The sequence below is a fragment of the Myodes glareolus genome, chromosome 18, assembly GCF_982192425.1.
Source record: "Myodes glareolus chromosome 18, mMyoGla1.1, whole genome shotgun sequence".
Lineage (NCBI taxonomy): Eukaryota > Metazoa > Chordata > Mammalia > Rodentia > Cricetidae > Myodes > Myodes glareolus.
This window is the reverse complement of record NC_142043.1, coordinates 46,913,045-46,927,472: the sequence shown is the minus strand read 5'-3', so window position 1 is coordinate 46,927,472 and position 14,428 is coordinate 46,913,045. Positions and strand designations below refer to the sequence as shown.

Genomic DNA, 14,428 nt, shown 5'->3' with positions numbered 1-14,428 from the left:
CGTGATCCATGGTACCATCCCAGGGAGGACTGACTGAGCTGTGTGGGCCACTTGTGGTAGCCAGGATCACCAATGACTGTTCTTTGAATCTGGACTGGTGAGGGTGGCATGGCCCACCACCTCCATCATGCTGGCACGAAGAAACACTTTCTCCCAGAGAAGAGATACTGGCAGGCAAGCCTGCGGACCCATCATGTGCCTGCCCCCTCTGAAGATTAAGGCCTGGCTCATGAGGTAGTTGGGATGCTTACATGCAGGCTGGGGTTCTGCCTGTCTCCAACTCCTCTTGACAAGGCTCAGCCAGTCTCTTGTGTCTACGTGTCCTCTTCCTTGAGGCCCCTCAGCCGTGCCCCGAGATGCCACCAACCCTCTTGCCTGAGTATCTAGTACTGGAGTGCACTGAGTCCTGTCGCCCTGGTGTGTGTGCCTGTGCTCCGGGAATGCAGTCATCACCCAGTTCCTGTGTGTAAGACAGTCATCAAGACACAGGGTCACAGAAGAGCCCATTCCGGCTTCTGGGGACTCCCTCTGTGTTCTTCCCCATACGAAGGGGGATGGGGTGGGCCGTCCCATTCTCCCTCCAGCCCTGAGCTGCCTCTCTGGATCCAGAAGTAGCATCAGCCAGGGGCAGGAACTCCTTGTAATCACACTTTCCTCCCTCCATGCAAATCACTTCCCACCTGGCTGTGTGCACAGATCTGTTTGTCTCTACCTTATAAGTTGAACTCAGTTGCTATTGTTTTAGTCCAGAAAACATCTCTGTATCTAATCTGGCTTTTCTCTCAGCCCCCACTTTCTCTCTGGCTAGTGGGGAACGAAACTGAACATCTGATCAGACTTACAACTTATTCTAATCTGATGATGGTTTGGACAGCCTTGGGGTGGTGTTCTCTTCGTGGCAGTGGAGACCTGCACAGCCATCTCTCATGGTCCCCATCCCTGCCTTCCTTCCGGGTCAGTGAGCTGGGGAGGTAGCTGGAGTACTTGGCTTGGGTGCAGGGTAGTGCTTTTATAGAATGCATGGGGTCCTGGCTCTGGACTGTGAGGGTATGGTCTCAGCAGCTGCTGTTCCAGCTAAAACCTTCTAGAAGAACCCTTAGGAGAGCTCCTGGGCCCACAGCTGAGTGAGTGACCTTGAGCCAGCTCCTAACTTCTCTGAGCTCAGCTTCCTTACCTGTGAACAGGGAGGGGATTGAGTGCCTATCTCACAGAGCTGGGAGGTGGCTGAGGTGGGGTGTGAGGAGCATTAGACTCATGGAGCTGGAGTGGGAGGTGACTGAGGTGGGGTGTGGAGAACATTTAGGAGAAAACTGGGCAGAAACCAAGTTCTGTGACATCAGTGATGGTGAACCTCTTCCCTTGCCTACTGCATAATTTGGAGAAGGCAGCAGGGTGGCTGTGCAGTTTAAGCACTAGATGGGTTTAACAGGAGGGTAGTTTTGAAGACGGAAATGTGGCGTCTTGCCTGGTGTCTTAGTCTTGAGTCTCACCAACCTGTGAGGCTCACCCCTTCTCTCTTGTGACTCACCAGCTGACCCACGTAGAGTCCTGAGGGGAGTCCAACCACCTCCCACCACTTCTGGTCCTCTTCCCAGGGTCCCGGTGAATGTCCGCGTTCTGGCCTCGCTGTCGGTCTCACTGGCCATCTTCATGGTTATGATTGTGCTAGTGAAGGTGGATACTTCCTCCTGGACCCGAGGCTTCTTCGGTGTCACCATCGCGTGCATGGCCATCGTCAGCGGCTCCTCCACCATCTTCAATAGCAGCGTGTATGGTCTGACAGGCTCATTTCCCATGAGGAATGCCCAGGCATTGATATCAGGTGAGAGCCCAGCATGAGAGGGAGCCACAGTGGTCCTTCCGGAAAAGGAAATGTGTCCTGGGTCCACTTTGTTTTCTTAGTGTCACCAAGCAAACGATCCCAGAGACGACGGTAGCTGAGAGTTGTTCATTCTGCTCAGCCTGCAGCTTGGTCAGTGGATTAAGAAGACAGTTGGCTCTCCACAGCTCCGCTCAGTGTCCGCAGGAGTGGCTCAATTAAGGCCCTGGGCTGGGTGGTTCTCCTTGTGGTCCTCGCCGTGTTTGCCTGGGCTATCTTGTGGCACAGGTCCAGGTTGCACACAGCACGAGCATCGGAGAAGACCCGGACAGCACTTCATTTTGATGTAACAATGGAAGCCATATGGGGAACAACTTCCACAGCCCTTAGCCTATCTAGACTCCAGATTGGTCTCTGTGGCTCCCTGGAAGGTGTAGAAGTCTTGCCAGCCCAAGAGTGGTTAGGTGGGAGATAAGATCACAGACACGATGGAAGTACCCTGCACCTCCAAAGCATGCTTTCTGAAACCAGCCTTCCCTTCTTTCCTCCCTCCCATCTTTCCTCCTTCCTAGTCCCCTTTCCTTCCCTTTAATTTTTCCTCTCCCCCTCCTTTTCCTTCCTCCCTCTTTTCTGTCTTTCTTTCCTTTCTAGTTTTATGGAGGCTCCACCCCCTGCCAGGGGCAGGAAGATGGACCAGACTGTGTCCTATCAGAGCTGATAGCCTAGTGACTATGTTCCTGGTTCCCCCAGACGGTGCCATGCCGTGGCTTGCTTGGGCCCTGACTTGGGGCATCTCTCTAGCTGAAGTCTGCAAGTGGATGCTAAGCCTGTTACGGGGACCTTCGCAGTTTTATCATTCACCTAGATGGCCCCACAAGGTAAACAGAACTGGGTCAGTTAGCATCTGCTTTATGCGAAGACCACTGTCCCCTATAGCAAGCCTGGAGGCTGCTCTTTTCTCTGTCCCGGTGTGTCCCTGGTGTTCAGAAGACTGCTTTAAGCACTTGCCTACCTGAGAAGAATTGCACGATGTGCAGGACTGCGTCTATTAGTTAATATGCCAGGTAGCATGTGGCAGGGATGACAGGCACCTTGACAAGCGCATATCCCCTCCCTGCTCTATACCAGTGCCAGACATCACTAATAGATCCCTATCTTTCCTCCTGAGCCTCTAATTCCCTCTCAAGCCAGCACTTGAGGCAATTACTCTCTTTGGATCAGAGTCTAGATATGAACTCCGTCTGCTTGCCATTTTTGATATAGGATTAGGCTTCGCTTCTATCCCAGGAAACCCTTGGGCCTAAAAGAAAATAAAAATGAACTTGTCATTGAGTTTTCTGAGTACAGTCAACACGCTCCTGGCATTGCTTCCAGAAAGGCAGGTCTGGGCTGAGCAGACTGGCCATCAAATGCTAATCCCTCTGTCACCACTGGCCTCAAAAAGAGTCTCTTATCTGCTCATCTGCCTCCATTCTGCTGGAGCCCTTCAATTCAGCTTCAGCCCTGCTGGACACAAGCAGGCAAGTGGCCCCTCATGTGCACCTGTAGAGCTCCAGAGAAGAGTGTCTCCTGGGAATTTTTTTTTTTTAGTCTATTTTTGGAAAAGTGGGGGATGCTAGGTATGGTGACACACACCTATAACCCCAGTACATCACGGACCAAGGCAGGAAGAGTGTATCAGGCCGGGCTGGGCTACATAGTGAGACTCTGGCTTAACTAAAAAGGGTAGGTGAAATTCGGGCCGAGATGTCAGCCCTGGAGGAAAGTAATGTGTGGGGCCCTCACTGGCACCAACCAGGCCAGCACCCTGGACCAGCTGAGGTGCCTCAGTCTCCCTGTGGCCCCCAGCCCGCCTTTGCTTTTTGTCCAGAGGAGCCCATCTGTGAATTCTGTGCATGTTGGCATCTGAGGAACAATTCATTTGTTTTGTGCTGGTGGTTTGGTTATTTTTTTCAAAGCCCTCATTTGCATGTATTTCCATAACTGATGAGATAGCGGGAGTCATGAGGGATGAGCTCCCGGAGGCCCAGTTTGTGGCTGCCGCCGATAATATTGTAGATTCAAGTTGGAAGGGAGAGGGGATCAGTCAGTGGGGCTGTTAAGATCTCTTCCTCCGGCGGCCACCGAGCGGCTCTCTGAGCTAACCCTGCTTCTTCCAGAGCTCCCAGGTGGGGATTACAGCTTCTCCGAAGTGGGCACCCCTCCTCCACCGGTAAAGGGTTTACTCCATTGCTGCTGCTGCTTTGATGTGGGAAAGATGGGAATGGCCAAACAGTTAACTGGGAATCTGAAGATTTAGTTGGCATTTGGCTCCTGTCTGCGTCAGAATCTGTTTAACATGGAATAATCCTTTTAATCCTTAGAGCAGTCCTAAGGGGTGGGCACTCAAAACCCTCCCACTTACAGATGAGCAAAGCTGAGGCCCAGAGAGGTCAAGAGGTTTTCCAGAGAGCACACAAGCTGAAGGGTCAAACAGGGATTGGGTTCTGATTTAAGCGTGAGTTCCCTTGATCACTCTGCTAGTTTGCGTGTTTTGCCTGGTCTCAAGTTCCGACTTCCAGCCCCATTTGGGCTGGTAGAAACTATCTGGAGGAAGTTGGAAGAATTGTCTATTGGAACCAAGTGCAGTTCCTGCAGTGTGGGAGCGGCAGTAAGGTGGACAGAAACACTCGCCCACTGTCCAAAGCTCTGGAACTCAGGCTGCGGGGACCCCCCTCCCAGCTCTAGCCCCCATTCCCAACCTCCCATCCAGCTTCAGATGCTGTGAGCACCAGGGTGTTTTCACTGTGTGTGTGTGTGTGTGTGTGTGACTTCTGAGGCCATGTGTCTTCCTGAGCCTATTGTGATGTCCTCTTGCTCTCCACAGGAGGAGCCATGGGAGGAACGGTCAGCGCTGTGGCCTCACTTGTGGACCTGGCAGCGTCCAGTGACGTGCAGGACAGCGCCCTTGCCTTCTTTCTCACGGCAGCGGTCTTCCTTGGGCTCTGTGTGTGTCTCTACCTTCTGCTGCCCCGGCTGGAGTATGTCAGGTGAGGTCCCTCTGTCTTGCCCTCCACATCTGGTCCTTTAATGGGATCGTAGGTCCCTGTCCTTATGGGTTGCCTGTTCCCTAGGACTGTGAGTTTTAAGAGGGCTGAAGCATGTCAGAATTTTGTTCCGGGGTCAGTGAGTTGATCTTGGGTGGAAATACTGACTTTGATCACACCTCTGAAACCCCTAGGGCTGGCAAGCTTGGGGTTCGGGAAGACTATATGCAGAGGTGGGACTGGGCAAGAAAAATAAGGAGTTATGGTTCCTAACTACTGAACGCACCTCCGCCATCACCCCCTGCTCCAGCAGGAGTGCAGCCTAGCGGAGTTTGTCTATCTCATTTACACTCACGCATTCCTGTTTCTCTTAACGCCATGGTTGTTAATGTTTCCATGTGCAAGTTAGGAGGCCAGGGGTCAGGGAGGGAGGAGGTAGCAGGGCCAGGGTGAACAGGACTCCAGACTTCTACCTTCAGCTCACGGTCGGCGGGCTCCCCGGTTTCTCACAAGTTGTGCCTGTGTCTTTTGTGCGTTCTGCTGCTCTTGAAAACTGAAGCTGGGGCTGAGAATTGGGACTAAGTTGGCAGAGTGCTTGTCTTGAAAGCATAAAACCAAGCCCAGAGTCACACAGATGACCCCACCACTGGCTCGACTGCTCTCAGCTATGAGCTGGGAACCCTGGCTTCGGCTTCCAGTCCTCCTGTGCTGGCTAGTCTTAAGTCAACTTGACATAAGCTAGAGTTATCTGAAAGGAGGAAACCTCAGTTGAGAAAATGCCTCCATCAGATCCAGCAGTAAGGCATTTTCTTAATTAGTGATTGACAGGGAGGACCCAGTCCATTGTAGGTGATGCTATCCCTGGGATGGTGGCACTGGGTTCTATAAGGTATATATTACAGCCATTGTAACATGTCATATACATATACATATACATATATATATTTCTGTTTCTCTAGCAGCAAATCCTGATGAATACAGCCAGTAAACCAACATCATGAGTTTACAGTGGTCAGAATTTTTTTGTATGTGTGTGTTTTTTTTTTGAGACAGGGTCTCTCTGTAGCTTTTGGAGCCTGTCCTGGAACTAGCTCTTGTAGACCAGGTTGGCCTCAAACTCACAGAGATCCATCTGCCTCTGCCTCCCAAGTGCTGGGATTAAAGGCGTGTGCCACCACTGCCCAGCTCAGTGGTTAGAATTTTAAAAGGATGAAATACACGCTGTCACAGAACAAGTCACTTTGCTCAGAGCTGGCAAGGGACAGAGCACGGATAAGTGGTACTTCCTATCTAAACGGCGGTTTCTAGCTAACAGAATTGTATTTTACTTTTAGTGTATTATATTTTTAGTAGTAGCAACAGTGCATTTTCTTTGTTTTTTTTTTTTTTTTCATTGAGCTGGGGCTCCTTGAGATTGCAAGGTGCTGGAAGATGACCTTGAACTCCTGATGCTCCTGCCTCTTCCTTCCAGGGGCTGTAATCACAGGTGTATACCACTGTGCCTGGCTTCTTTCTATCAATACTATTTTTAATTTTGTTTAAAATTTGTATTATTACCATGTATACATGATGAATGTGTGTGTGTGTGGGGGGATGTACCATGGTGCACATAGGGAGGTCAGAGTACTTAAAGAAGTTTCTTCTCTCCGTCCACAATATAGGTTAAAAGTGCAAACCTTTGAATCCACTGGTCTTTTCTAGAAATACCCCGCCAAAATGCTAGGGAATGTGTGTCCAGGTGTGTGTGTAGATTACATTCTGCCATGAGGACTGGCAGTCCTGAAAGACTGGACCAACCTGAAAGTCATCTGTAGGGGAACAATTAAGTATACGCTGAACTGTGTGCAAGGACAGAGGGAGGGCATAGAGCCCTGTGTGTGACAGGACAGCCACAAGTTAGTGTTCTTCAGACTGTGATGGGTGTGTGCTTTGAGGACTGGGATGCGTGACCTACGCTGTTGTGTGTGATATTTGTAAATTTAGTTGGGTACTATGGCTGAGGTCTTAAGATCTGTATAGCTGGACTCCATGTTCAGAAATCTGTGTATGCGTCCACCATCTGTGTATGTGCATGTGTGTGTGTGCACGTGTGTGTACATGTGTAAAATTTCTCAGAGATTTGTGTAGGGGAGGGGTATTTTTTGCTTATTTTTTGAGACAGGCTTTCATTCTGTGGCTACCCTGGAATGGACTGTGTAGCCTAGGCTGCCTTCAACCCACTGTGTAGCTAAGAATGACTTTGAACTTCTGACTCACCTGCCTCTACTTCCTAAGTGCCAGGATTACATATGAGCTACCTTGCCTGGTTTATGTGGTCCTGTGGATCAAACCCAGGGCCTCACAGATGCTGAGCAAGGACCCTACTCATTGAGTCACACCCCACACCCTGTTACCCCTCCACCACACCGTTTTAGTTGTTTGGTTTGGAGACAGGAACTCATTGTGTAACTCAAACTAGTTCCAGACGCACTGCAATCCCTCTGTCTCAGTCTCCCAAGTGCCAGGATTGCAGGCCTGAGTCATCACACTCTGCTTACATTTTATATTTCTGGTTTTTTTTTCCTTCCTTCCTTTCTTTCTTTTTGAGACAGTGTTTCTCTGTGTAACAGCCTTGGCTCTCCTGGCACTAGCTCTTATATAGACCAGGCTGGCCTTAAACTCACAGCCTCCCAAGTGCTGGGATTAAAGGCACGTGCTGCCACCACCCAGCTATTTCTGATTTTTTATTTTTAAGTTAATTAAACCTCTCCTTTCCAACATAAAACAAAACCAGGCTGGGGCCTCCACTCACTGTGCAGTGATCCTGGGTAGTTTCCTGTTCATGGTATGGTCACCACCTCTGATTCAGGGACTGGGGTCCGGTCTGGCAGGCTGGTCAGAGAGAACACAAGCCATCTCTAACAACCTGTCCCTTCCACATCATGTTGTGGGATTCTGGACAAGAGACTCCCAGGGCTTAGACTTTGCCTGCTGGGTCTCTGAGGGCTCTTCTGAGTCCCACAGTGGTTAAGCGGATTCCCAGGCCTCTCCTTCTGTGTCCCTGGAGTTGCTGAATGATGGGTTCTGTAGTGACCCACTGACTGTGTCGATGTCCCTCTACAGGTACTACATGAGGCCGGTTGCCCCAGTCCACGTGGTTTCTGGTGAAGACGATCCATCACAGGACACTCCCAGTGCCTCCTCAGTGGGCCCTGGGTCAGGAGTGGTACACATGGTACAGACGCCACCCCTGGGACCTATCCTGAAGAAGACGGCTGGCCTTGGGTTCTGTACTGTCTTCCTCTACTTTGTCACTGCCCTCATCTTCCCTGCCATCTCCACCAACATCCAGTCCATGCACAAGGGCACAGGCTCTCCGTGGACCTCCAAGTTTTTTGTGCCCCTCACCGTCTTCCTCCTTTTCAACTTTGCCGACCTCTGTGGCCGACAGGTCACAGCCTGGATCCAGGTACCAGGTCCTCGGAGCAAGGTGCTCCCCGGACTGGCACTGTTGCGTGTCTGCCTCGTGCCCCTCTTCCTGCTCTGTAACTACCAGCCGCGATCACACCTGACTGTGGTGCTTTTCCAGTCTGACATCTACCCAGTGCTCTTCACCTGCCTGCTGGGGCTCAGTAGCGGTTACCTCAGCACACTGGTTCTCATCTACGGGCCCAAGATCGTGCCCCGGGAGCTGGCTGAGGCCACCAGTATGGTGATGTCTTTCTATATGTTTGTGGGCTTGATGCTGGGTTCTGCCTGTGCAGCCCTGCTTGAACACTTTATCTAGGAGGGGCAGCAAGAATGTGGGTACTGCGTGAGGCTTGGGCCCTTGGGAGACAGATGCACATGGCGAGCCGAGGTCTCAGATGGTGTTAAGCAAAGGGCTGGTGTTTCGTTTGGTGCGGAGCAGAGCCCACTTAGGCTGCCTTTCTCTAAGGGTGCTTTTGAGCCACATCCTTGCACAGGATGACATTCCAGATATAGACCAGCTTGGTGGCTCATTCCTGTAATCTCAGCATTCACAAGGCTGAGCTAGAGGATTGCTGCGAGTTCAAGGCCAGTCTGGCTACACAGTGAAACCCTATCTCAAAAAATAAGCTAAAACAAACAAAAAAAACCCCTGAGACATTCCAAACACTTCAAGAGAACACTCCAAGCCATTTGAAGGATACAATTGTAGCTAGGATGCAGTGCTTGTTTAGCGTTCACGGAGTCCTGACTCCCATCCCCAGCACTGCATAAACTGGACATGTTAGTGAAAGCCTGTAATCCCAGCACTTGAGGGGTGGAAGCAGGAGGGTCAGAAGTTCATGGTCATCCTCGGCTACATGGGGAGTTTGAGGCCAACCTGGGCTACATGAGATACTGTCTCAAAAAAAAAAAGTACAGTTGTAAAGCGGGGGTATGTTACCATTGTGGCTAATAAGTACCCTAACTTATTATTAAGAAGTGTCTAACCGGTGCTGTCACAGGTCAGAACCCAGTCTCATTCTTTCCAACTGACAACAGGGTGGGAGAAAATCTTTAGTGGTCCCTATACTGAAAGAGGCTCCTGGATTTGAGGTCCCCTCTGCAATGGCCAGTGCTCAGACTTAGAGCTCAAGCCTGTGCTGATCCCCGGGCTCCGTGGTTGAGAGTTTCTGGAAAGCCCCACAAGGCGGGCTTCCTAACCCTCCCTGCCTGAGGCCTGGTTCTCCTGAATTCTCTCTGTGTCAGGGACTGGGCCTGGTAGGCTTGTTCCCAGATGAGGACTATGTGACTCTGTAGCCTATTTAGGGCAGAGGAAGTCTTTTTAACAGTCATGTTTACAGCCTGTTGGGGCTCTTGGTTCAAGGGCATAATAAATACTGGGGTTTTCAATGTGAGCTTAGTTGATGTCTCCATCAGTTGAAGTCTTGACAGAAAAGAGTGTGCTAAGATTGGGTGATTTGGGGGGGGGTGTAGGGCCAGGTACAAGAACCTCCAAGGGCTTGGGGCGCACTACCTTTCCCTGTTGCTGTAACAAAATACCTAACTAAAGTGGCTTAAGGAAGGAAGGGTTTCTGCTGGCTCACAGTCTAAGGGGATACAGTCCCTGTCATCAGGGTAGAAAGGCACAGCAGTGGATGTGGAAGTGGCTGGCTGATCACCTTGTGTGCACAGTCCAGACCTTGTTCCATGGGTTGGAACTGTGTTGCCCACATCTAGGTAGGGCAGGTCTTCCCTTCTTAGTTGTATTCCTCCGGAAACATCCTAGGAGACACGTGTGTTTCCATGGCAATTCTAAGTCCAGTATCATAGACAATGGAGATTAACCATCATCCAATTGAAGAATCAGTAAGAGTGAGGCCCTTCCATGCTGAGCCAGAGGAGGCTAGTAGCAAGCCCTACTATATAGGCTTGCGACCTTGCTTGAGGCAACAGGTTCAGACAGCTGTGACCTCAGGAGAGAGGCAGGGACTCCCTCCACCAATCGCCCACCCTCTGCACATCCTACAGATCATACAATACCAGAGAGGGAGGAAGCATGTGAACTGAGGGTGGGCAGGAAGATGTCCTGCCTAAGGTTTTGCCCAGCTGGGCCAGCTGTCACTTTTGCTGTCGTAAGTTTCCAGATGTCAGTGCAGTGCTGACCCTTGCTCAGCAGAGAGTGGGGTTGCTTTGTTCTAGTTCAGTTCCCGGCAGTGGCAGTTGGGGCAGTCTCAGAAGAGGACCTCCAGACTCTGTCACCCCACCCAGGAGACCATGTCCCCTCACATTTGATTGGAGTGACATGGGTGCCCAGTACTGGTCTGACAGATGACAAGGGCTCCTGAGAGGCCATTCCTCTGTGAGAATTCCTCTGGCTTGGGGGTCAGGACACTTCAGCAGACCAAGTGTCCTTTCTCCAGGTTCCTACAGACAGAGGAGAGCTCATCCCCAGTCATGGCTACCCTCTGAGCCAGGAGCCGATGGAGGAGCACGGGCTGGGGGTCCTGTAGATGCTGATTAAGTGGAAGGCATTGTAATCCCCCCCAGTGGCATCAGCTTATGCCCCCTGCCGTTGTCTGCTGCACACTCCCGCTCCAGCTGAAGGATGGGAGAAGACACCCTTGAGGGGGTTTCTAAATTTGAACCTAGTAAAAAACAAAACAAATGTAGTAAGGAGGCCGCTTGTTCATTTCCCGGCTGCCCAGACTCCTGAAACAACCACACAGAAACTGTATTAATTAAATCACTGCTTGGCCCATTAGCTCTAACTTCTTATTGGCTACCTCTTACATCTTAATTTAACCCATTTCTATTAATCTGCGTATCGCCACATGGCTGTGGCTTACCACAGCACCGGCGTCTGTTTCCAGTAGGGCTACATGGCTTCTCACTAACTCCTTCTCCTGTCTCCCAGCATTCAGTTTAGTTTTCCCTGCCTACCTCTATTCCCTGCATAGGCCCAAGACAGTTTTTTTTTAAACGAATGGTGTTTGCAGCATACAGAGGGGAATACCACATCAAAACAAAGGAAAAAAAAAACCCTTACCTTCCATCCCCCCTTCTCCTGTCCACCCCCCTTCCCTGACTCATGTAATGCTGTGTGCTGTGGATGGTTTGGGATGTGTGTCTAGCTGGTGACTCACCCCAACATTGGGTGTGCTAGAAGTGGGCCATATGGTTAAAGCAAAGCAGCAGTGTGTGTGTGTGTGTGTGTGTGTGTGTGTGTGTGTGTGTGTTGGGATGGACTGCTCTTCCATGCTCTGGTGAAGGGGTACCTCTCAGGGACAAGGGTAGCATCTGAGTGGATGGGAAGGTGGTGTCAACTGTGGTTTCACAGCGTCCAGACAGAGGGATGAATCCATGCTCACCCTGAGTATAGAGGAGAAGTGGCTGCTAGGCTGGCAGGGTTATCTCCTTGGGACTCACCTGAGTGGGTGTGAGGGGAAAGAAAAGTGCAGTTCCAGGCAGATGCGGACACGGGACTTCAGGCTGTGAGTGGCTCATGGGATTAGCTGCCTTCCTCCCAGTCTTGAGTCTTCTGACCACAGTGTCCTTGGATAAGCAGATTGGACACTCAGGAATGTAAGTATCTTGCTGCAGAGGGGGATTCTTCTATGTAGGGCCCCTGTCTTGAGCTGTAGATGAACTCAGTAATGCTCAGAGAGATTAAGCAGCTTGCCAGAGTCACTCAGCTAATAAATAGCGTAGTTGAAAATCAAACCTAGGTCTTCCTAGACTCACAAGACCTTACCCACCCTCCTTTCTTGCTCTCTCTCTCTCTCCTGGTTCAGTTTGAACTTTCTCCATGGTTCTGGTTTTGTGTCCTTGAGAGAAGGTGTACTATGAAGCCTAGCTTGGCTTCAAACTCAAGATTCTTCTGCCTCAGCCTCCCAAGCAGAAGACTTAACTGCCCGTCGAGCAGTTAAGCACTATGCCCATCTTTTCCTCCTTGGATCTTTATGTCCATTGCTCTTTGCCATTTTCTGCCATCTGGATATATTGCTCAGAACCTTGGCCTACTGCTGACTAAGTTGAGCTGAGAGGTGAGCTGGTTAGACCCCTGCTGGCCAGGGGCCACTTCAATCCTGCCCCAGCCCAGAGCACATCCTCATCTACATGCTGGGCAAAAGATCTGAGATTGCTAAGGCCCTGGCCCGCTTTCTCCCATGTGCCCTTCCTCCACCACACCATCCACTTCCATGTCTGTCACTCCAGCATGGGCAGTGGAACGTGGGAAACAGTGTGGGTGTCAAGAAGTCTTACACTCAGTAGAGTGCAAGTCAGCCGTCCTGTATCTCGATTCATTGTCTCTAAAGTGAGGACAGCAGTCAGTCCCATGACAGTGACAGTGTGACATGCCCACTTCCCACCCCCACACACTGGACATGGCAGCACACGTTACAGGCACCATCGGCAGGTACATAGCTCCCTGCTCCCACCCCAGCCTCAGCCACCTGATAGATATATAATATAGACAGATAGATATATACCCTTTGCCTCAGACGGTGATCACAAATTAGCCTGCTCTGAGCTTGGCTCCGAATGATGGTGGCGAAGATGACATGTTTTCAGCCCTCAGCAAACTTGGTTTTCTTCCACTTTTTGCTGCTTAGTCAGCTTGTTGCAACGCTCAGCAACTTCCCTCTGGGTGGCCTTAGTCTGCCCAATGCCCAGTACTCACCCCCGCCCAGCTCCAGGCCTTGGTGGCAGCTGTCTATGCCAACACATCCAATTCTGAGTCTGCCTCCCAGACACACCCAGCCTGGAGTCAGAAGACATGGGAGCTGAGCTGCCGCTCATTTTCACCTACAGACAAGCCACCTCGTTCACATTGCTAAGCCTAAGCTAGAAAATGGTTATCCCCACCAAGAGCACAGATATCCTTAGAACAAAACAAACAACAACAACAACAACAACAACAACAAAAACAGGTCCCCATCCTCAGGACAAGAGTGTGGGCCATTGTCCAGTCCAGTGGTGTGGATTTGCACTCTCTCCTCTTCCTGGCCATGTGATGGTGGGCCAGTTCAGTGTCCACCTCTTGTTTCTCAATTTGTCGCTGTGACTGTCGTGAAGCCTCTTGCACAGCCTTTGTAAGATGACGGTCATGCACAGACTACGTCAGACTAGCACCTGGGGCCCTAGACGGAATGTGGCCCCTACTCACAGATGGAAACCCTAACCCCCAATTCAGTGGTATCAGGAGGTTGGGAATCTCAAAGGTGATCGCCTCATGAAGGTAGAGTCCTCATGCATGGGATCCGTGGCTGATGGAAAGAAGCCCAGGAGAGCCCCCATTTTTTCCAGTGAGGATCATAGGAGAAAATGGTCATCGGTGAAGTGGGGAGCAGATGCCAGGACAAAACCTCCGCAGCCTTGGTGTTGGACTTCCTGGCCTCCAGAACGGTAAGGCATATCTTCCTGTTGTTCAGAAGCCCCTAAGTCCATGCCATGGTTTGTTTTTATGTGAGTAGGCAGAGGCAGAAATCGGCACTGGAAACGAGGTGTTGCAAGGCTGGGTACTTTTATTCTGGGCTCTGGGTCGCAGGGAGGTAAACACAGTGGCTAAAGTGCTTATCATGTGAACACAAGGACCTGAGTTCGACAATGCGGGTCTCCCCCAGAAGATTTGTCATCCTAGCACCAAGGAGGCAGAAACCGGCAGGTCCGCAGGGTCCACAGGCCAACCAACCTAACCTATGTGACAAGTTCCAGGCCAGTGAGGGACTCTCTCTCTCAAAGAGGAAAATGGATGGTTTCAAGATTGCCCCCAGGGGGGCTGGAGAGATGGCTCAGAGGTTAAGAGCATTGACTGTTCTTCCAAAGGTCCTGAGTTCAATTCCCAGCAACCACATGATGGCTCATCAACCATCTATAATGAGATCTGGTGCCCTCTTCTGGCTTACAGGCAATTCAGACAGAACACTGTATACATAATAAATAAATATTAAAAAAAAAAGATTGCCCCCTGGCCTGCTCACAGCACCCATACACACACACACACACACACACACACACACACACACACGAACACTCACACACATTCATAAGAACTGGGCTAGGAGTAGGGGCAAAGAGAGTTTTGTAGGACATGGTAGAAAAGTCCTATATTGCCGCAAACACACCTTGAGAAGCAATTCTAGCAATGGTTCAG

At 50.7% G+C, this 14,428-nt stretch overlaps 1 protein-coding gene across 1 annotated transcript in view; it reads left to right on the top strand.

Annotated features, from left to right (window-relative positions):
• The window catches only part of Slc29a3 (solute carrier family 29 member 3), a 33,759-nt gene extending 24,070 nt beyond the window's left edge, over positions 1–9,689 (top strand). The window contains exons 4-6 of the mRNA XM_087898137.1: positions 1,596–1,822; positions 4,686–4,848; positions 7,948–9,689. Of these exons, the coding sequence (XP_087754263.1) occupies positions 1,596–1,822; positions 4,686–4,848; positions 7,948–8,611 (1,054 nt within the window). The 3' untranslated portion in view covers positions 8,612–9,689. The remainder of the gene's footprint in view (positions 1–1,595; positions 1,823–4,685; positions 4,849–7,947) is intronic.
• Positions 9,690–14,428: the final 4,739 nt, after the last annotated feature.